At 44.8% G+C, this 23060-nt stretch overlaps 1 protein-coding gene across 10 annotated transcripts in view; it reads left to right on the top strand.

Annotated features, from left to right (window-relative positions):
- Window positions 1–23060, top strand: part of NAV2 (neuron navigator 2) — a 342897-nt gene that overhangs the window by 228047 nt on the left and 91790 nt on the right. The window contains exon 1 of one of the 10 annotated variants that reach the window (XM_077322044.1): window positions 21742–21967. The exons of the other annotated variants lie outside the window; for them this stretch is intronic. Coding sequence (XP_077178159.1) covers window positions 21870–21967 — 98 coding nt within the window. The 5' untranslated portion in view covers window positions 21742–21869. Of the gene's footprint in view, window positions 1–21741; window positions 21968–23060 lie in introns of those variants that run through there. 10 annotated transcript variants of the gene reach the window in all.

Genomic DNA, 23060 nt, shown 5'->3' with positions numbered 1-23060 from the left:
ACATTCCCAAGTCCCTCAACCTATCTTCATAGGGCTTGGTCCCTTGGCCCCAGATCATCTTCGTCGCTCTCCTCTGTACCCTTTCAATTTTATCGACGTCCTTCTTGAAGTGAGGCCTCCAGAACTGCACACAGTACTCCAGGTGTGGTCTGACCAGTGCCGTATACAATAGGACTATGACATCTTGTGATTTTGATGTGATGCCTCTGTTGATACAGCCCAAAATGGCATTTGCCTTTTTTACCGCTGCATCACACTGCCTGCTCATGTTTAGTTTACAATCCACAAGTACCCCAAGGTCTCGTTCACACACAGTGCTACCTAGAAGCGTATCCCCCATCCAGTAGGCATGCTTTTCATTTTTCTGACCCAGATGCAGAACTTTACACTTATCTTTATTAAATTGCATCTTGTTCTCATTTGCATATTTTTCCATTGTGTTCAGATCTCGTTGAACTCTGTCTCTATCTTCCGGAGTATTTGCCAGTCCTCCCAATTTGGTGTCATCTGCAAACTTGATGAGTAGTCCCTCCACCCCCTCATCTAGATCATTAATAAATATGTTAAAAAGTACTGAGCCGAGCACCGAGCCCTGAGGTACCCCGCTACTCACCTCTCTCCAGTCTGATGAAACACCATTGACAACAACTCTTTGAGTGCGGTTCTCTAACCAATTCCCTATCCACCTAACTATCTGAAAATCCAGATTGCAGTCCTTCAACGTATCCATCAGAACATCATGGGGAACCTTGTCAAAAGCTTTACTAAAATCCAAGTAAATGACGTCAACCGAATTTCCCCGATCCAGCAAACCTGTTACTTGGTCAAAAAAGGAAACTAGGTTGGTCTGGCAGGACCTGTTGGAGACAAATCCATCCTGACTTCCTTGGATCACCAAATTGTCCTCCAGATGTTTGCAGATCGCTCCCTTTAATATCTGCTCCATTATCTTCCCCACAACAGAGGTCAGACTCACTGGTCTGTAGTTTCCTGGGTCATCCTTCCTCCCGTTTTTGAAGATCGGAATAACGTTTGCTCTTTTCCAGTCCTCCGGAACATCTCCAGTCCTTAAAGAGGTTCCGAAGATGATGGACAAGGGCTGTGCAAGTTCTCTGGAAAGTTCTTTGAGTACTCTCGGGTGCATTTCATCCGGACCAGGGGATTTGAACTCATCCAGTGCAGCTAAATGCCTCTCGACAACCTCTCTATCCATGTTAACCTGCCACCCAGACACTATCCTTTGGCTACAGCCATCTCTAGATGCCTAAACACTTTGACCTGTGGGAAAAAACAGATGTAAAATAGGCACTAAGCCTTTCTGCTTTCTCTGCATCTTTCGTTAGAGTTTGTCCGTCCGCACCCAACAGTGGGCCTATTGCCTCCTTTACTTTACGTTTGCTCCTCACATAACTGAATAATCTTTTCTTGTTACAATGGGCTTCCCTGGCCAATCTTAGCTCACTCTCAGCTTTGGCCTTTCTGATGATTGATCTACAGTGCCTAGTAACCTGTAGGTACTCTTCTTTAGAGCTCTGTCCTTCCCTCCATTTCCTGGACATTTTCCTTTTCTTTCTTAGTTCCTCTTGAAGTTCTCTGTTCATCCAAATAGGCTTCTTAGAGCTCCTGCAGTGTTTTCGTCTTTCTGGGATAGTCATTGATTGAGCATGCAATAGCTCTTGTTTGAGTAGCGCCCACCCTTCACATGCTCCCTTCCCTTCCAGCATTCTCGTCCATGGTATGACACTCATCATGTCTCTGAGTTTATTAAAGTTTGCCCTACGAAAATCCAACATCCGTGTCTGGCTACAAGCTTCCTTGGCTCCCCATCTCAAAAGGAATTCTATGAGGACATGGTCACTTCCCCCTAGGGTCCCCACCTCCTTCACCTCATCCACCAACTCTTGCCTGTTGGTCAGTATTAAGTCCAGTATGGCTGAACCTCTTGTAAGGATGTCTTGTAATCATGCAAATACTTGATGCTACAAGCCTTTATTTTTCTAATGTCTGGCTGGACATTTTGTGCTGAATGAAGGAACAAGAATCCTGAAGTAGTAGAATGAACCAAACAACTTCATGTTACAGGTGGGAGATAATATGTTTGTTATTTGCAGTTTTTAAAACATTCTTGAAAGTAGGAAAACAGCAAAACAGAGAGAGCCACCTTGGTGTAGTGATTAAGAGTGGCAGATACTAATCTGGAGAACAGGTTTAATTCCCCATTCTTCCACATACAGTCAGCTGCATAAGGGAAAGGACGCGCAGTAATGGATTTAAATTACAAGTACGACGATATAGGCTAGATATCAGGAAAAGAAGTTCTATGATTCTATGACTTTGGGCCAGCTACAATTATTTCAAAGCTGTCTCAGTCTCACCTACCTCACAGGGTGTCTTTTGTGGGGAGAAGAAGAGTAGGCGATTATAAACTGCTTTGAGACTCCTTTAGGTAGTAAAAAGTGGGTACAAAAAAGTACTGACAGCCAGACTCTGACAGGTATGTGGAACATACCTTGGTCCTTGGTCCCCCGCCCCAGACACACATACTACTTCCTTCCTATTCCCCTCTGCCCTCGCCCCCTGACCTCTTACTTGCCTGACCTCCTCCCTGCTCCTTTCCACTCTCACTCTCTTACACACACACACACAAACTCATCTCCCCCCCCCCCCCAATTTCCCCCTGTCCTCGCCACCTACATGTCTTGCTTGCTTTACCTCCTCCCTGGTCCCTTTCCCCTTTCACAGACACACATTCAGACTCCCTCCTCCCTCTCCTCATCCAGATTCCTTCCTCCTTCCCCCGACCCAGACTCTCTGGTCCTTCCCACCTCCCCTTCCCAGGTTCCTTGCTCCCTCACACCTCCCTACCATGCAAACTCTGGGTTCCCTCCATCTCCCAAACTCCCTCTTCCCTCCCCTTTCCCCCACCCAGACTCCTTGCTCCCTCTTCCCTTGCCTCACCTTCATGGCAATGCTGGCCTGCCCGACCTCTGCGCCACCTCGCAATCTCCTGAGACCTCGGTTGGGGCAGAGCTTGCTTGCCAGGCCTCTGCTCCACCTCATGATCTTCCAAGGCCTCAGGTGGGGTGGAGCTTGCCTGCCAGGTCTCCACACTGCCTTGCGATCTTCTGAGGCCTCGAGCAGGGCAGAGCTTGCTCGCCAAGGCTCAGTGCCACCCCGCGAGCTGTCCACGGCTTCTTCCGCAATGGCCCATGCACTCCCTGGGGTGGGGCTACGGACATCATGTCCATACTGATTCCAATCCTAGGGGCCGTGCCAGAAGATGTGTTCCACATCAAAAAGCAGCTCTTCTCCTCCTCTTTATTTTCTTTTCTCATTTTCTTTTGTGGCAGGTGAGATTTTAAAGTGGGAGAACATTTGAAAATGTCTCCCATACCTCCAGACTGAAACAGCATAGCCACAGTACCATCCATTGAATGGTTTCAGAAGCATTCACAGTTTTATTGTCTATTATATATTTCCCGTGAACGTGAACCATAGTGAGATGCATTATCTTCACTGAGCCAATATTTTGTAGTGATTACCATGGTAGACTAGGACCTGGGAGACCTAGGTTCAAATCCCTTTTCATCCGCCTGGATGGCTAGTGGCCTGTCACCTTTTCTCATGCTAAACCATCTCACAGGTTTCTTTGTGAATGAAATAGGAGAAGGCATGTACAGTTCTGAGCTTCTATGAGAATAGAGAGAGGGTTTAAAAAGTGAGTATAAAACACATAAAAAACCTACCCAGTCATGTAAATGAAGGTTGACTAAAGCTATCCTAAGTGATATTATAGGTAGTTCAAACTAGACTGTGCTTTTCAGAGAAGAGCGTAGGAGCACTTTGTTAAGATTCAGGCAAGAGGATTCTGTCTTCTTTCTCTTCTGGTCCAATAGAGGGAGTAATAGGAAGAAGGTAATAACAAGCACAAGTAGTGGCAGGAAATGGCGGATGCTGGAGCAGAAGACAGAAGGTAGGGTCCACATCTGAATGAGGCTGGTTCTATCACAGAGCTAAGCCTCCACAGTCTAATAACCGCAGTACTAATCTCACATAGTTATACCTGGAGTCAGCAAAGAGATTGCCAATACATTTTACATTTTGAAAGCATGAGGCCTAGCTATCACTGCTGACTCAGCTTCTTCCAACTCTGACGTACATAGCTATTTGTTGGCATACACAGTGTTCACAGTTTATTCCCCATCTGCCCGTCCATTATGAGAAAAGGAATTTGCCTTACTGTTATGGTTACAAAACTTGTTAGGTAATTTACACAGATATTCCAAATGTGATTTGTAGGAGCCTTTTGTAATTTTCTTATTGTGACCTGGTCAAGTTTTTGACTGCTAAAACGAAAAAAGCATCAACTAGCATTACCATGTGGGTTTACATCATAACTACAGGTGCTAGTGCTCCCAGCTCCAGGTTGGGAAATACCTGAAGATTCTCTCTTTTTTTTTGGAGGGGGGGCTGGAGTCTGAAAAGGGTGGTCTTTGAGGAGGGAGGGACTTCAGTGGGGTATAATGTCATAGATCCCACCTTCAAAAGTGGCCATTTTCTCTGGAGGAACTGATCTATGTGCTGATCTGTCCCAGGAGACCTCCAACTACCACCTGGAAATTGGCAATCCTAACTGGTGCAGTTGTAGAGTAAGGCCTAGACTGTATTGCAAAAGATATACTGACTGATTCAGTATATTACAACATCATCACTAAACATAACATTTTACCCATCTTTTAGTCATCAGTATTTTACACCATCACCAGTGATTTGGCTAGGAGTTTTTTTTTTTTTTTTGGTAATACGGTTTATATATTGTACTGCCACTTGCTGTTAATATTAATTTTATTATTAAGGTTTAATGGAATTCCTAAGAGTTAAGGGGTGTTTATGGGATATTTTTTTATGGAATTTGATATTCTGTGAGCTGCTGTGAGCCAGCTGTGCTGGGAGCATTGTGATAGAAGTATAATAAATAAATAAGCTCAAATTGACAACTCACTCTCTTCCTGATTAGCCCTCCCTGAGGGTGTGCCACACTCTCCTAATGAGGGGCAATCAGTTCAAAAGTGTTCAGACAACTCACTCCCTACCTGATTGGCCATTCCTGGGGTTGTGCTGCTAATAGGGAGAGAGCACTTTGCCAATGAGGTCCTATTAGTCCAAATTGCGTGCAGACAACTTACTCTCTACCTGATTGGCCCTCCCTGGAGGTGTGCTGCCAATAGGGGGAGAGGATTCTCCCAATGAGGGCCAATTGTGGGACTTATCTGTCCTCTTCTTCCTCTTCCTGTTGCTTGCCGGGTGGAAGAGCTACTGACTAGGGTTGGGTGCTTCGGCGTCCTAAATGGCCGTTCATGCCTGAAGCAGCCAGTTCAGCCAGGGATGGGAGGCATGAGCATCAGCACGCTGGTGGGCACACACATGCAGGTGCAGAACTTTGCTCCTGTGTGTGCACGCCCGCCAGCACGCCAGCACCTCCCCTCCCCACCATGGCGCGGCGCGAGCTGCTTTGGGCGCGGATGGCTGCTTCGGACACCAAAACACCCAACCCTAGTGTTGACCTCTCTGAAAGGCCCTGCTGCTAGTAGGTTGCTCCATCCTCAGCCTGTTCCCACACTTCATCTCAGTCAGGCAAGGGAGGGAAGCCAACTGCTTCTTTTTCCTCCTGTGTTGGTCTCAGGTTTTAGCTCTCTGATGGAAGGAAGCACAGATGAGCTCCCAGGAAGGCAGAGACAATCAGTATTTAAAAAACAGTACCAAGGGCAGACACAGTGATTCAGGAGTTCGTTGAGGCAGTCAAGGGAATCAGCAGAAGGAGCAGTTCCACAACCCTGGCCTCCTAGCTTCAAGTTAATATAGGCTGTCAGCAGCCTCTCAGTCCTCACTCTGTGATTACTCATAGTCATCAGCAGTCAGCAACTGTCTTGCTAACATGGTGTGGTGCCTTTTAGACTAGAGCTTTCTTCCAGCACATAGCTGGCATTGCTCAGGTGAGCTAGATAGTCTGACAAGGCAGGGATCTGCAGCTGTTGCCTGGGCAGGGGAATGAGAATCTCCTGAAACAACTTTGGAATCTAAGCCCTGATTTGTCTGCGGCTTCATTCCCTCCTGCTGGTCACAGGTCTCTGCCTCTTGAACATCTGGCTACGCTGGTGAAGCTGCGAGCTCCTGGCAAGGCTTTTCCTCCAAGGAGTCCTCCCTAACAGGACCTGGGCTCACAACACTTCCACGTGGCCCTACAGGTGCCCATTGGGGCACTCTTTGCTTTCCCTTACCCTCCTCAGAGGTGATAGGGGGATCTAGCAGCCTTCCCCACCCAGCTTGGTCCTTGGGAGATGTGTGGGGATGGGAAGGAGGCAGCCCTCCCCCCCAACCTTACCTGCCCAGCCGGTTCTTTGGGAGATGTGGGAGGAGGGCAGGAAGTAGGTAACCCTCCAAGGCCCTACTGGCCTGGCTCAGCCTTTGGGATACGGAGGTGAGTGGGAAAGAGGCAGCCCATCCACCATGACTTTTCCCAAGTAATCTGGCATTTGGGAGATGTGGGGAGGGGGAACCCCCTCCCCCCAGGGCCTTCCCGGCCTGGCCCAGCCACTGGGTGATGTGGCGTGGATAGGAAGAAGGTAGCCCCCCTACAGTCTTCCCTGCCCGGCTTGCCCTTTGGGAGATGGGAGTGGGTGGGAAAGAGGCAGCCCCTCCCCCCGTGGTCTTCCACACCCAACCTGGGCTTTGGGAGGTGTGGCGGAAGAGGCAGCCTCCTTGCGGCCTTCCCTGCCTACCTCAGCCTTTGGGAAATGTGGGAAGGACAGGAAGGCTGCAGCCCATCCCGCCCTGCTGCCTTTCTGGCCCAGTTTTTAGAAGATGTGGGGCATGGGAAGGTGATAGTCCCACCTCTCCATGGCCTGCCTGACCTGGCCTGCAAGATGTGGGGTTTCATCAGAAGGTTGGGACAATGGGGACCTGTATAGACGCTGTTGTATGGGGGTGGGGGTAGGAGGGCTGCTCCAGAAGAACTGATGCCTGCCTTCCTTCCCTCCTTCCTTCCCTCCCCCTCTTTCTTTCTTTTCTCTCTCTTTCTTTGCCTTTCTCTCTCTTTCATCTTGTCTTTCATCTTCCTGAAGATTTCCAGACCCCCACTTGGAAGTTTGCAGGCTGCATATGTAGAAGGAGTCAGGAATCAAACCCAGCTCTTGAGATGAGTCTGCTATTCTTTAATCACTTCATCACACTGGATCTCAAGATTGAGTGGGGAGTGGGGGTGGGCCAGAACCCCAGAAGGTCACAGTGCAGATGTATGTGCTAGGGCCCGTTGTATTCTTTGGTGCAACAGGCTTTGCATCCAGTAGATTCGTGTTTATCTAAGGTGTTTGAGCCCAACCATTACATTACTGTGATCAAGGTAAAGGTAAAGGTAAAGGTATCCCCTGTGCAAGCACCGAGTCATGTCTGACCCTTGGGGTGACGCCCTCTAGCGTTTTCATGGCAGACTCAATACGGGGTGATTTGCCAGTGCCTTCCCCATTCATGACCGTTTACCCCCCAGCAGCAAGCTGGGTACTCATTTTACCGACCTCGGAAGGATGGAAGGCTGAGTCAACCTTGAGCCGGCTGCTGGGATCGAACTCCCAACCTCATGGGCAAAGCTTTCAGGCAGCTGCCTTACCACTCTGCGCCACAAGAGGCTCTTGATCAAGGTAATTAACAATATTAGCCAGTAAATAAACCTAAAAATATATCAGCTCTCCAAACTTTTCCTACTTCTCATTCTAAATAATGTGAAACTTTGGACTTCTAAACTTCTCTGTTACCAGGCATTTAAAACAACTGACTGTCATTATTGACATAAGGATTTCCTTGCTGGAAGTTAATCTAAGACAGCACATTGTTACCAATGGACCAACCAGCTCTAGCTCTAGGTGTTCTCAAGCAGGGCATGAAAGTGATAGCCTTCCCATATTGTGCATCCTTACAGTTGCTGCTTAGAGATATACTGAACTCTGGGGGTTCTGTTTAACTATTGTGTTGACAGAATTATCCTCCATGGCTGAGATCCAGTTTGAGAGCCAATCTGGTGTGCATGTTAGTGTCCGACTAGGATCTGGGAGTTCTAGGATGAAATCCCCACTCTGCACGTGGGGATCACTGGATGGCCTCAGTCCAGTTGCACACTCTCATGCTAACCTACCTTGCAGGGTTATGGAGGAGAAAGGTGGGGCAGGATATAACTGAACTAAACAGATGAATAATAAATTAGGAGTCTTACTGTGGTGAAGCCTTAATCTGTTATTATTCATTTGGTTATCTAATTTAGGATTTGGCCTTTTTTTCTTTTTTTGCACTTTAATCCGATTGTTTGATTGTTTAAATAGTTATTGTGGTTTTCATTTCCCATACTGTGTTTTGCTTTCTCTAAGGTGGTGGTGACACTGATTCTAAAAGCCTGAGTGAACAAGGGTAAGGGGGAAGAGTATCTTTGAGACAGACATTTATCTTCTAGCATCCCCAAGTAAATATTTAACTTTCTTCATAATGGAAACATTTATAGACAGCTGGAAGAAAACTATTTTTCTGAACTTAGGCAGATGTCATTTTCATGGATATGGTTAACAAACGAAGCCCTCAAGGCACAGACTGGTGACGTGAGTCTGTAAATAAAATTAAAACAATGGAATTCTTATAAAATAAGCAAGGTTGTTAAGTATGCAAAGCCTTCTAGATTCTTTGTCAGTTAACACACAGCTGTTAGTACATACAAGTGAGAACCTGCAAGGAATTGTTGAATAACAGAGTTGGAACGGACCTCATGGGTCATCTAGTCCAACCCCCTGCACTATGCAGCTCACAACCCTATTACCCATCCACGCTAACCTGCCACCCCCTTGAACCTTCACAGAATCAGCCTCTGTTTAAAAATTTCCAAAGATGGAGAACCCACCACCTCCTGAGGAAGCCTGTTCCACTGAGAAACCGCTCTAATTGTCAGGAACTTCTTCCGGATATTTAGAGGGAATTTCTTTTGCATTAATTTCATCCTATTGGTTCTGGTCTGTCCCTCCAAGGCAAGAGAGAACAACTCTTCTCCATCCTCTTTTTAAATACTTGAAGGTGGTTATCAGATCAGACTTGTGGGGGACACAATTTCCCCCTCTCCCACTAAGGAGTCAGCTTGGTGTAGTGGTTAACAGCGTTGGCCTCTAATGTGGAGAGCCGGGTTGGATTCCCCACTTCTCCACATGCAACCAATTGGATAACCTTTGGCTAGTCACAGTTCTGTTAGAGCTGTTCTCACAGAGCAGTTCTTTCAGAGCTCTATCAGTCTCACCCACCTCACAAGATGCCTGTTGTGGGGAGAGGAAGGGAAGGCAAGTTGCTTTGAGACTCTTTTAGGTAGTGAAAAGTGGGGTATAAAAACAACTCTTCTTATTCTATTTCTTCTTTCCCTTCCCTGAAAGCCTTCATAGCTCCTCCCCTTTTTCTCCTATCTTCAACCCTTCCCAACTTAAGGAATCTTAACTTTATCCACCCCACTGTCTTTATCCCTTCCCAGCAGCTTCTGCTTAGCCCTGTTGTGCAGTGTCAATTGTTGGGCCAGCCCCACTTGCATGGTTAAGAGGGGAATTTGTAGGTGGACATTTCACTTTCCCCTGTACCCTCCTCCCCACCTTATTTCCCCTTTTAATTCTCCTGGCAACCCTCATATCCTTTTCCCTTCTCTACCATCCACTAACCTATCGTTTATCAGTACCACATCTTCAGCTATACTATACTATTTATTTATTTCTTAGTGTATGCGCTTAGTGGAGACCAAAGCAGCTTAGGTATATGATTCTCCTATCCTCTTTATCCTTGCAACAACACTTTGAGGTAGGTTAGGCTTGAAGTATGTAATTGGCCCAACATAATCTGGAAAGCTTCCATGTCAGACTAGTGATTAGCAGCTGATCTCACAGAATCTACTTTGAAACTCAGCTACACCATACTGGTTTTCATAGGGTAGATACTGTTCAACAGGAGCAAGCAGGCCCAGTCATGAGTCATGCAAGTAGGGTGGTACCTGGTCATCTAGAGCAGTGGTCCCCAACCTTTTTATCACCAGGGACCGGTCAATGCTTGACAATTTTACTGAGGCGGGGGGGGGGGGGACGTCATCGCTGCCTGAGCCCCTGCTCCACTTGCTTTTCTGCTGGCGCCCCTGTCTTCCCGCCCCCCCTGGAAGGCACTGCCAGCAGCAGCTGCGCCAAGGGGGAGCCCCAGCCATGGCGGCTGCTGGATAGCACCAAAGGTGAGCTGATGGCAGAGTGGCAGGGCAGTCCCTGAGGCAGCAGCCGGGGAGGAGGACAAGGAGGAGCCGCAGCCTGGTACTGACTGATCCACAGATCGGTACCGGTCTCTGGACCAGGGGTTGGGGACCACTGATCTAGAGGTTTCTGCTGGCCCTGGCCCTGATGAGTCGTCCCTGAAAAGCCAAAACATCCCTATAAATGGCCTTTTCCCCTCCCCCTGTCATTTACTGACAGAAACAAAGGCTAGAATATAACTAATTAATCAAATACATTTATAGCCCCTCTTCCTTCTAAGACTCAAGGTAGGTTTACAGAATATTATATAATCCCATCAAATCTCATAAAAAACCGTAAACCAGTATTAATTCCTAAGATACCAAGATGGCAAGATCCTTCCTACCTCCCACAGTCATCTAACAAAGGATGCACTAGAGGTTGTATAGTGCAGCCTGAGAGGAGCACATTGCTTTTACTGACCGGGCCTCAACCTAGCAACAGCCATTTAAGGCTTCCAATTCTTTCTGCTGCAGATGCTCTTCTTTTTATTTTGTGTTAAAAATGTAAATAAAATACGTGGGGCATTTTTCAGGTTTGCAAAAAGATCTGTCTTGTCTTCAGGTACTGGATTTATAATATCCTCAGATTGGGCTGACGTGACTCTTAGAATATACAACTGGGGACTCACAGGAAACTTGCAGAAGTGGCCATCCCACCTCTGCATCTCTTTCTTTCTCCATTCCCCACCAATTATCTTACTCTGGCTTCCATGCCTGTCACTTTTTCTCACTCAGCCCCCATCCAATACTTTCTTTTGCTGCCTCTATGCCTTCATTCTTTCAATACCCGTCACTCTTTTTTCTCTTTCTGCCTTTCCAACTTATTGCTCTCCCTTTCACCTTTTCTGCATGGTGCTCCTCTGGTTGCAGGGCTAATTCATGCTTCCACGTGATACTGGCTCCAGCCCGGGCCTGGGTTGATTCAGGCCCTCCATTGCCCTGTGCCCCAGGTGCCAACAGGGACCATGACAGGTCGGGCTCATGTAGAAGGGAAGAGCCGGGCCTTCCAGGCCCGGCTCCTCCCCTGCCCTGGGCTGACTACAGTATCCTAGAAAGGACAAGAAATGTACTATGTGGCTCCTCGGCTCTGAGCTTCTTGGAGCCTTTTTTTTTTTCCAGTTTAGGAACATGGTGTTGCTACCATATTCCTAAACAGGAAAAAAAAAACACAGCCTCTCCCTCCACACAGCGGAACCATTCCGCTCCGGCTGTCTCATCCAGAGGCAGAAATCTGGGCCGGAGAGGGTACGCTGGAAAAAACGGTCCTCTGTGAGGATGCAGGAAACAGCGGGGCAAACAAATGGCAGCAGCCCGGCGCAGCACCGCTCACACAGAAAAGGTATTTTTCTCTTTTTACTCCCCTATCCCAGCACTCTTTTTTCTGTCTCTGTACCAACATTTTGTCTTTCTATCTTTCCCCCATCCAATCACTTTCTTTCTGACTATTTCTGTCTTTCTGCACCACCCCCTCCAGTCTCCCCCCTCCCCATCGCTGTCACTGCAGGACCCCGTGTAGTATCTATGACCCCTGATTAACACACCCCATTACCACTCTCAGTGGGTCACCTGGCGAGGCTCCAGGCAGACACGCTGAGGCTTCCCCCCTTGTCAAAACACTCAGTGACTTGCCCAGCGCACCTGTCAGCATGCCCATTGAGGCTCCACCCCATCCCTGCTAGGCTCCCCCCCTTCACCAGGCTCACCAACAGAGGAGGAGGAGGAGGAGGAGGAGGAAAGAGCATTGTCAGACGACACTTTTGTTTCGGAGTTTATTATATTCCCCAATTCTTTTTTTTTTAAGTTTCATATTTTTCTGAAAACCTGAGGGTTCCTTCAAGTTTGCAGAAGTATCTGTTATCTTTCTGTGTGACCCATGGATTTAGATATCCACAGTTGGGGCCACACTTGAGAGACAGATGAATAGATGATTTCATAGAAAACTGCTGCACCTTACTTGAATAGTGTTTCTACTCTCTGTAATTATGTAATTTGTAGCAAATTACCTAGAGTTAACATACCATGCTTTCTAATGCAGTTCTTACCAGTGATACTTTAATTCAATTGGAAATGGCCATTCCTAAATTCTTCATTACCGTGGATTTCCCTTTTGTGCTCACGTGCTTGAATGGTTACAGTATTGGTGCTTTTTACCCAGAGTGTGCGATGCAGTTTTTTTTGTAATTTGCAGAGTGTCTCCCAACTTGGAAGGCATTGAATCAGGAGATTCTCTGGTGTTATTCATAAAGGGGTTGGAAAGATACGTGATGCTATTTGTAGCTTTTGCAGAATTCACCATTGGGTGATTTTCTCCATCTAAATGTGATGTGACTGTATCATTTTGGGCTCCAAAAAGGTACATGTGAGAAGCTGAAAAGAACGTTTGGTTCTTGGTGCTCTATTATAAGTGCAAAATTTACTGGCTTTGAAATAAAAATGTAAGCCATTTGATCTTAGCGTTTCTGCAGGCTGTGGTGTTCCCCCTGTAAAACGCCTTGAAGTTGATACGCTTAGTCATACCTTGCCTTGTAAGACTGTTAATATTCTCAAAGAGCAAAAGGGCTTGACCGGGATCTTTATTACACAATAATTCTCTGTAACTGTCAGATGTACATAACTGCGTAGGTGGCAGTAGCACTGTAAGTGCTAACAGACTTCATTTAAGACATATTTCAAATCAGGAGTTTGAATTCTTATAGCCTTGTGAAAGCTGTACTTTCACTGGAGACCTTCGGAAATCATTCTTATTCCTTATATCACTTAAAGGTTGGGACAAGAACCAAATTGTTACATTTAATGGCTAAAGCTCTCAAACCACTTAGGTGTATCTAATGTAAGTTCAAATTTGAGTTCTGTTCCAATAATAATGAGGACAAATAGTTGAAAAAAATACCTTTAGGGTTCTATAAAGCTTTTGCCCAGGCATGAAGGAATTTTGTAACCAAGAAGGCAAGTGGAGAAAATTGAGTTACCCAGTGTATAGCTCTGACTAATCGCACTGAGTGTAAATTGAGTTATCTGAAATCTAGAGCAAAGTATTGTAATATTCTGCTGGAAGTGATAAAATAGCAGGTATGACAGGTTGCTTGTATGGAAAGGCTATAGGCAGTTTTCAGGGAAAGAATCATTTTAAAACCTTCTAGTTAGCTTTAAAAGATTTCTCTGTAAAACTTTGCTTGGGAGTAAATGATAAACTGTGCTTGTTTATTGGTGAGGATAATCTGTTTGTTTCTTTCTTTGTAAGGAAGAGATGAAATTTGGAATTCCATCCTGTCCACATGGAATTTCCTATCATTCCTGGGTTTAAGGCGAAGAGGCTGGGACCCATGTGCATGAAACCTTTATAGGCGTCATGAGTCCCGCCTGCCTCTTCTACGCTGTGTGTGCTGCACGCACCCTGCATGAGCCAGAGGGTGGTCGTGTCCGCTTCCAGACCGCCCTCCGCTGCGTCAACCAGCGGCGCAGTTGAGTCCTTGCCGCGCAATAACATAAGAGAAGCTCCCTCGACTCAAACAAAAAGGTCATCCAGTCCAGCATCCTGTTTCATGATGGCCAATCAGATGTCCTGGAAAGCCATAAGCTGGACATAGAGACAATTGTTCTTTGGAAATGTGCTATCTTAGTTAAGAGATTCCATTTTGCTTGGGTTCCATGATCAACTTAAAAAGGCTAGAACGGAATCCAGAAAAGATGGAAATTGTGCCTGTTGGTAAGGCTAATGTCCTGGAAGGGAATATGCTGCCTGAATCTCTCACTTCCAAGTTAGGTGAAGAATCTGGGGTTGCTTCTGCACTGTTAGGGCAGAAGCAAGTTAGTATAATTTGCCTTCCAGTTAGATTAGGCATGGAAGTTATCCTCCCTACTGGACTCAACCAATCCAAGCTGCTGGCTTGAACACTGCAATACACTCCTCATGAGGCCATCCTTAAAGATGACCTGGAAATTGCAGCTGGTGCAAAATGCAACAGTTGAATTGCCTGACTGAAACTGGGCAGTTTGAATGTCTAACACCTGTTCAGCATATCTTTCTTGTCTTCCTCTTTGCTTCCCATTTCCATTCAAAGTGCTATTTTTTAAATATTCAAACCAAGTTTTTCTTGGTTCAAGCCACCACATAATTTGTATTAATTACTATTAGATTTATAAAAAGTTTCCACTGGAATTCAGAAATAGCTGTACTAAATCCCAAGTGCTGACAGTCAGAAGCTTCCGATGGTTGCTTAGCTTTATTCAGACCGCTCTATATTAATCACAGCGTCTCTTATTTTGTACACTTCTAATGAGAAGGGAGAAAGTGTCCTTGTTTTGATAACCCTTTTGTAGTATGGTGATCGTAGTCAAATATTAACAGCTGCAGAAGACAAGGGAGTATTGTAGTAGATGAAAGTAAAGTAATATTCTGATCTTGGAATTTTCCTCCTTAGCCAAGGAAAGTAAGCTAGAAATCTGTGGTTCACAATTTGTGTTATCTGTAGCTATATGGCAGTGTAAAAATAAAGATTGCCTTTGAAACAGAAAATTAATGGTAAGACAAAGAACTTGGATTAATTCAAGTATAAACACATACTGTGTTCCTTGTTTTCCCCCCCCTTCTGTGGATTAGTGCTGTTTGCTGCTTGAAACCAGACTCCTTTCAAATAGTGTTACAAACCTCAAGGGACATTAAAAAGAGGAGGGAGGGGAGTAGTAGTAGTAGTAATTGGTTCTTATATGCTGCTTTTCTCTACCCAAAGAAGTCTCAAAGCGGCTTACAGTCGCCTTCCCTTTCCTCTCCCCACAACAGACACCCTGTGAAGTAGGTGAGGCTGAGAGAGCCCTGATATTACTGCTCAGTCTGAACAGTTTTATCAGTGCTGTGGCGATCCCAAGGTCACCTAGCTTGGTTCATGTGGGGGAGTGCAGAATTGAACCTGGCGTGCCAGATTAGAAGTCCGCACTCCTAACCACTACACACAGTTCTTTGGTGGCATGACAGGGCATAGCTTTCATATAGAATTTATTTGCCTTGATAGCATACATCTATTTTATTATTATTATATTTATTATATTTATTACCCACCACCCCCAGACAAGCTGGCTCGTGGCGGGTTACATACAAAGTGCAAATAGTACAATCCCCAATTTAAAAACCCATTAAAAACCCATAAAATTAAAGAACAATATAAAAAAAACAATATAAGAGCCTCTTGTGGTGCAGAGTGGTAAGGCAGCAGAAATGCTGTCTGAAGCTGTCTGTCCATGAGGCTGGGAGTTCGATCCCAGCAGCCGGATCAAGGTTGACTCAGCCTTCCATCCTTCCGAGGTCAGTAAAATGAGTACCCAGCTTGCTGGGGGGTAAACGGTAATGACTGGGGAAGGCACTGGCAAACCACCCCATATTGAGTCTGCCATGAAAGCGCTAGAGGGCATCACCCCAAGGGACAGACATGACCCGGTGCTTGCACAGAGGATACCTTTACCTTATAAAAAAAAACAAATGGGGGGGGAAATAACACGTTATCTAACAGCCCCCACTGACAGCCAGGGTGGCTGGAGAGGGATGTGACACCTTACCATGCCAAAAGACCGGCATGGAAGCATATCTTCCAGGGGGAAGCCCCAACTGATATTCTACTAGCACTTGCCCTGCCCTCAACTATAGATCTGGCGGAAGAGCTCCATTTTTCAGGCCCTGTGGAAAGCTGAAAGCTCTCCCAGAGCATGCAGCTCCTTTGGGACAACAAGCAGTCCCTCCAATATGGGCGTCCCAGACTGCAAAAGACTTAAATGTCCAAACCAAAACCTTTTACCAGATCTGGGCCGCAACTGGCAACCAATGCAGTTACCTCAGCACAGGCTGGATATGGGTTCTAGTGAGGACCCTAGCAGCTGCATCTTGTACCAGCTGCAATTTCTGGGTCAGAGACAAGGGCAGGCCTGCATAAAGCGAGTTACAGAAATCAATTCTGGAGGTGACTGTTGCATGGATCACCATGGCTAGATGTTCAAGGGACAGGTAGGGCGCTAGTAGCCTGTGCTGGCGAAGATGGAAGAATGCCTGGCAGGCTACTGTCTTGACCTGAGCCTCCATAATCAGCGAGGCTTCCAAGATCACACTCAAATTCCTGGCTTGGGGTGCAGTGGTGAGTTGCATCCCAGCCAGGGAGGGTAAACACGTTTCCCGATCTGCTGTCTTCTTACCCAGCCATAGGACCTCCATCTTAGAGGGGTTGAGTTTCAGGCGACTCTGCTCAAGCCATCTAGTCACTGCTTCCAAACATCTGGTGAATGGTCCTGGGGCGGAGTCCATGAGGAGATAGAGCTGGGTATCATCGGCATATTGATGACAACCGAGCCCAAAGCTCTAGACCAGTTACTGGCCTCTGTGCTACCACAGGCAGGCAAGGTATTCACATACTCAAGAGATTGCCCAGGTGTGCAATAAAATGTGTAAATGTATATGGGTTAAAAGGAAGAAATCCTTTAAAACAGGGGTAGTCAACCTGTGGTCCTCCAGATGTTCATGAACTACAGTTCCCATGAGCCCCTGCCAGCAAATGCTGGCAGAGGCTCATGGGAATTGTAGTTCATGAACATCTGGAGGACCACAGGTTGACTACCCCTGCTTTAAAACTGGCCTAACCAGAATTGCACCGTTCTCAGGCCACTGGTTTCAGTGTCTTACAGTGTGGGGAATAAAATTGGGGAGATGTAAAGAGTAAAATAATCCTTGGGGCATAATGGCTGATAGGTGCCCCCACAGCCTGAATGGCAATCCTTTACTGAACCTCCTGCCCATTCTCTCTTGTCCCATGAAGCAGTTTTCAGCCACAGTGCCTCAGCCTTGTCACCAGACAGCAGCAGCCATTCCTGGCTTGAGAGGTGTGGCTGATGTCAAATTTAGCAATGCTCAGCTGGCCCCTACATGTTGTGGTGACCTGCAGCTACTATAGGTAGTGGGACTCAGGAAGCAGGAAATACAGCTCTTTTCTATGACACCATGTGGATATTCCAACAATGTCAGTCTCTTGCCTTGGCCATACTATGTGAGCCAGGGGGGACTTCTGTAATCTGGCAGTTAGGGTGCAGCATTGGAGAGTTCCACTTTAGAAATGTGCCACTTGAAAGGAAGACAGAGTAGGGGCAGCAGGTGTGTGGGGGGGATGGCCAGCATTTCCCCATGTGTTTCTGGGGGATTTTTTCCCCTCGGGCCATTTTAGATTACTAGTCCACCTCTCTTTCAATGAAAAAATGGTTAAGTGTGTGGTTCACTGTCCACCCCAATTCTTAAATAAATATTTACCATTGGATAAATTCAGACTAGTTAACAAACTAAGAATCTGACATAAATTATAATCCAGTTACAAAACCAAAGGGCAAAAGGACTTTAGGATGCTTAGGGCTAATCCTGCGTTGAGCAGGGGGTTGGACTAGATGGCCTGTATGGCCCCTTCCAACTCTATGATTCTATGATTCTATGACTAAAAGGAAGGCAATAATACCTAGTGATACAAATGCCACCTTTAACTGAATGACACCATTGAATATGCCAAGACTGCTCAAATTGCCTTGGGAAATTATTACTTTATCAGACTAACATTTTAGCCAGCATTAAAAGAGCAATTTTACTGTCCTCTGGCCACTTTTATTATAACAAAAGAGTGAATCAATATCAAGGAGAAACAAGACATATGTATACTTTTAAATACAAAGCAAGGAGTGCATTTAATGAATAAATGAATAAATATAGTGATTTTACTCCCTGAATAGGGATTTTCAACTTCACACAAGTGCAAAATGGACATCTTACTGATCCTAAAACATCACACTTTAGGAAGGGAAATTAAATCATCGAGTTTACTTTTTGCATTGATGTAGTAAAGATATGCACAGATATCTTCTTTCAGTACAGATGGATCTAGATTCCATTAATGTTTTAAAAGCACTGTACACGTGTTTAGACAGAAGGCTTGTGCTCCTAAACCAGTGATTCCTTGGCTGTGTCTGTGACTTCATTTCAGCGGATATGAATGACACAATGCAGTGTGTTTTCAAACAGCTGCTCTTTAGGTAAATTAATACCTGGGGCCTCTTTACTTCTGCCAACAAATTTAACTACTGGAACAGACCTGAATGTAAAACTGTATAGCTTATCTCATCAGATTGCTATTTGAAAAGTCTAATAAAAATCCATTCTAAACTGAAGCTGTAATGCACTAACCTCACACAAGTTGTGAGATGTTAAGGGGTTATTAAGTGTAAAATCAGTACTGAAATGTAGCCTGTGCTGCTTCTCTTCTGACATTTAGTGCAAAAAATGAAGGATGGTGGGCCAAGGCTTTGTCCCTGAGGTGGAGAGCTAGCAAGGCCCGTTACCACTGCTAGCAGTCTAGAATTCATCCAGGAGCAAATCCCAAATATCTCAATTGCATGACATACGGATTTTTGTTTTGTAATTGTTCTAATTATGTTGGCCAAGCACTCAGTGTGTACGGTACCTGCCCAGTCTGTGCATTCTGGTTTTTAAAATTCCCATTCGTGCTATTCATCAACAGTTATAGCCAAATGTATAGCACAGAGGTTGACCTCCATGGTGAATAGCTAAAATGTAGGAAGCAGCTAGTACCTACCCATCCAACATGGTCTTTCACTCATTATACACAACTGCGTGAGAGTGAGGAAAACTCTTCTTTTTATATTCATGGCTAATCTACTTTAATGCAGATAATGGCCCAGTTGCGAGAAGGAATTTCATTAACACTCTTTTACTTTGAAATAGAATAATCTGTTTTCAGTAAGGTTTTTCTGAAATGGCTGTGATTCCACCCCCCCCCCCCAGTTCAAAAATAGCAAATTGTCACATCCACCATCTAAATAAGCAGTCTTTCATGTTGCTATGGTGACCCAGTAGCCACTAAAACACAGGCTGCAGCAAAGAATCGGCAAGTGCAGACTTTGACTAGCTTACACATATGCAGGGTTTGGGGTGCTTTGTTTCCTGTGTTTTTATAAATAACCCTTTGAGGAGCTTACCGTTTAACCCTTTGAATTAAAAACAAACAAAAACAAGTCCTACATTGCTAACAAGGGTGCATATTTTACTTTATGGCAAGCTGCGTAGCCATTGATCAATTACTTTCCTGATGAGCCTAACACATTATACGGAGGCAAACCTGAGTTTACCATCCAATGTACATTTGTGAGAGAAAATTGAAGCTGCTCTCAGCCCTTCCTATTGTTCCTGTGTCATCCTCCTCTAGGGTGCATCCCCACATACTTCGATATTCTTATGCGCCAGCAGTCATTGGCAACTGGATTTCCCTGTATGGGGAAGAGAGTCCAGTTAATAAAGACTACATCCTTGGGACCAAGTATTTCTCCTCATTTTTCAGATCATCTGTGAGAGTACTTCAGGAATGTCTGTCGGATCCAGTCTACTGAAAGGCTAACACTACTGAAATAAAATCTGAAATAGACATCTAAATGCAATGTGAAGTGAAGTGCTACATCGCTGACAGGGAAGATCCAGAAGTGGCATAGGGTAGCTCTAGGGATATTTCTTACCATATTTTCACCATGGAGAGCCAGTGTGGTATAGCGGTTAAGAGTGGCAGCCTCTAATATAAAGGACTGGGTTTGAGTTCCTATTCCTCTTCTGCATGCAGCCAGCTGGGTTATCTTGTGCTAGTCACTCTCAGAGCTCTCTCAGCCCCACCTACCTCACAGGGTGTCTGTTGCAGGGAAAGGAAAGCAATTGTAAGCCTCTTTCAGACTCCTTTGGGTAGAAGAAGAAGAAGAAGAGTTGGTTTTTATACACCACTTTTCTCTATCAGGAGTCTCAAAGCAGCCTTCCCTTCCTCTCCCCACAACAGACACCCTGTAAGGTAGGTAAGGCTGAGAGAGCTCTGATGTTACTGCTTGGTCAGAACAGCTCTATCAGTGCCATGGTGAGCCCAAGGTAAACAAGCTGGCTGCATGTGGGAAGTGAGGAATAAAATCCGGCTCACCAGATTAGAAGCTGCTGCTCTTAACCAGTACACAAAGTTTTTTGTCGTGAACAGTATAAAATCCAACTCTTCTTCGTAGAGTTAATGGTGATTCCTAGAGCTGCTCTACATCACTTCCAGGTTTTCCCTGGAAGTGATATAATGACACAAACAACACAAATATTTCCCCACCACCACGCTGGCAGCCCTATCCATGATTAACTCTTTGAGTATACCTTGACCTTAAGAATCAATTGTGGAATACTGATATGGATCAAGGTGCAGCAATGAGACTGGGCAGTTTTGACTCTGTTCCCCCAAGCCTTTTCTTTAATATAGTTTTCTGAACTATTTGTCTTTTTTATGAAAGCAAGTACAATACTGCTATATCCCCCCCTCCGGGGTTAATAGTTCATGGGGGGCAGTGCTGAGAAAACTGTAGGGAAAGAATCTAACTGTCTTTCCCAGGTAGTGTGACTGCTTTTAAAAAGCAGAATTTCTGATCATGTTATATGTTATTACGTCTTGCAGTGATATTTTCTTCCCTCTCCAACCCCCCTCCTCCACAAAAGACAAATGGAAATTTAGATGACACGTATAACTAACTGGAAACATATAACTAACAAAGTTACAAACAGAATGTCAAACAGGTGAATTAAACCAAAGGTCAGTCAAAACGCAATGGTACATAGCTTGATTTGGGACAGATTGATACTTTAGCCCCCAGTAATATGCCTCCATCCCGTTCTTTGTACTCATTTAAATATCTCAAGCAATGAAGTATCTATCTTATGTTTGTTGTGTTCATAAAAAGGCAGATGAGGAATCAAACCAACTGAGCAAGGTCTTCCTTCTCTTCTAATAAAGGAAATCGTTAAAGGAATTTAGTGTATACAAATGCAAATGTTTACCCAGGGATTTCTTGTAGGATGAGACAGCCAATTCTGATATGTTTCTTCTTCAAAAGGAGATTCCAACCTTCATAGGTTTATGTGAAAGGTGGAGGAGCGTTGGGACAGAAGTAAAGTCTCTAGAGATCTTTTCAAATGCATTAGCTGTTTTCATGGCTAGAAATACAGCACCTTGTATTGGAAACTGCTTGGTAAATTTAACCAGAACTTTAAACATATATGAAACTTGTTTTGAATGGAAGCAGATCAGGATTCTTTGACAGAGTTGTTCGTTTGCATCCAGGAATGTCAGATCTGACCTTATTGTGCTGCCTTAAGCTTTCTTTCCATACCAGTTTACAGGATCAAATTGGGAGGCTTTTCACAACCTTGGCAGCCAGTTTTACGACCAGCAACACTGGAACTCTTTCATAGCCTGACCTAGTACAAGCTGTGTGGCTTGCTCTCATTTCCCTTCAGCATTTCAGAGGTTAATTTCATGGAGGGATCAGATTACTTTCTAGGGCAGTTTATTCACCTTCCAGCTAGTGCTTGCTTCTTTCCCAGCCTCTTGGAGAGCTGAAAGAACTTGTTTAGCTGCTTCTCTCCTGTCACTGTGTATGTGTAGACTGCAAGCTCTCCTTGTCTGTCCTAGCGGAGTGGTTTGATGGCAGCCAGATGAAAGTGTCAACCTATAAAATCAATCTGGCCCCTTTCTCGAGGGTTCTTCATGGGCGGCAAAGTGGAGAAATGCTTTGGCCAAGGGACCCGTCAAGGTAGGACACTTTTCTGCACTTGAAGAAGCATGGTATGGATGGGATGGGATAGCAGACAGTAACAGGGAAGAGGAGTGTTGAAAATTGTAGTAACATTTCAGCATTTCAGAGCACCTGAGAATAATGAAACGATAATATCTAACTGCAGCTATATGACCTGCGGCGTTGATCTGGAACTACAAATTGAAATCAGGCTTTTTAGAATACTGATCATACATTTGGGGAGGCTGATTTGAACAACTGACAGATGGCAGCTGCAGTTTGCTTTGTGATTTCTTTCCTCCGGAATTTTCAGTTAATTGTCAATTTATATCAACTCCTTAGTTTATTTTGGCCATTTGAAGCTTTCCACTTTATTCTGACACACTTCCCCTCCTTTGTAGATTGCTCTGCACTGTCACTACTGTTTATTTTACGTTGCTAAGAATTTACCTATGTGAATGAGTTCATTTTTCTGCACAATACATATTGCTTTCTGCTGTTGCAATTCAAAATGTGTTTGTTTGAAATGCTTAAAATACAAATACCTTCTACAAGTTGTTACAATTCATATCTAGAACAGCTTTGATTACAAGAGCAGCTTGAATTTCTGTGTTCCCTTTTGTAGTCTACTTCTTACAAAAAAGTAGATTATGATAGTAGTTTCACAACTGCAATAAAAAATGGCAGTCCATGGTGGATCCATGTTGTTAAGTAGCTGGTATTCAGTGTTTAAAGAGCTGGAGTTTGGACCTGAACTCCTTGGCTTGCCCCATATATTTATTGTGTAAAAACAAATTTAGAGTCCAGTGGCACCTTCAGGACCAACAAAGTTTTAATCAAGGTAAAAGCTTTTGTTTGCACACACACTTCCTCAGATACAAACTCATACCTTGACTAAAACTTTGTTGGTCTTGAAGGTGGACTCTAAACTGCTTCTGCTGCTTCAGTCCAATATACCTACTCACTTAAATCTATATTGATTGCATGATTGTGAGCAAACCAGATCTCATCCTGTTTCCCAAACAAGGACAGTGACTGATCTTGATGATGATGATGATGATGATGTTGAACACTTTAAATAGTAACTGTAAATAATAGAATGTGAGAATAG

The sequence above is a fragment of the Paroedura picta genome, chromosome 2 (genome assembly GCF_049243985.1).
Source record: "Paroedura picta isolate Pp20150507F chromosome 2, Ppicta_v3.0, whole genome shotgun sequence".
Classification (NCBI taxonomy): Eukaryota; Metazoa; Chordata; class Lepidosauria; order Squamata; family Gekkonidae; genus Paroedura; species Paroedura picta.
Note: the sequence above shows the minus strand (reverse complement) of the source record. Positions and strands in the feature narration are given on the sequence as shown.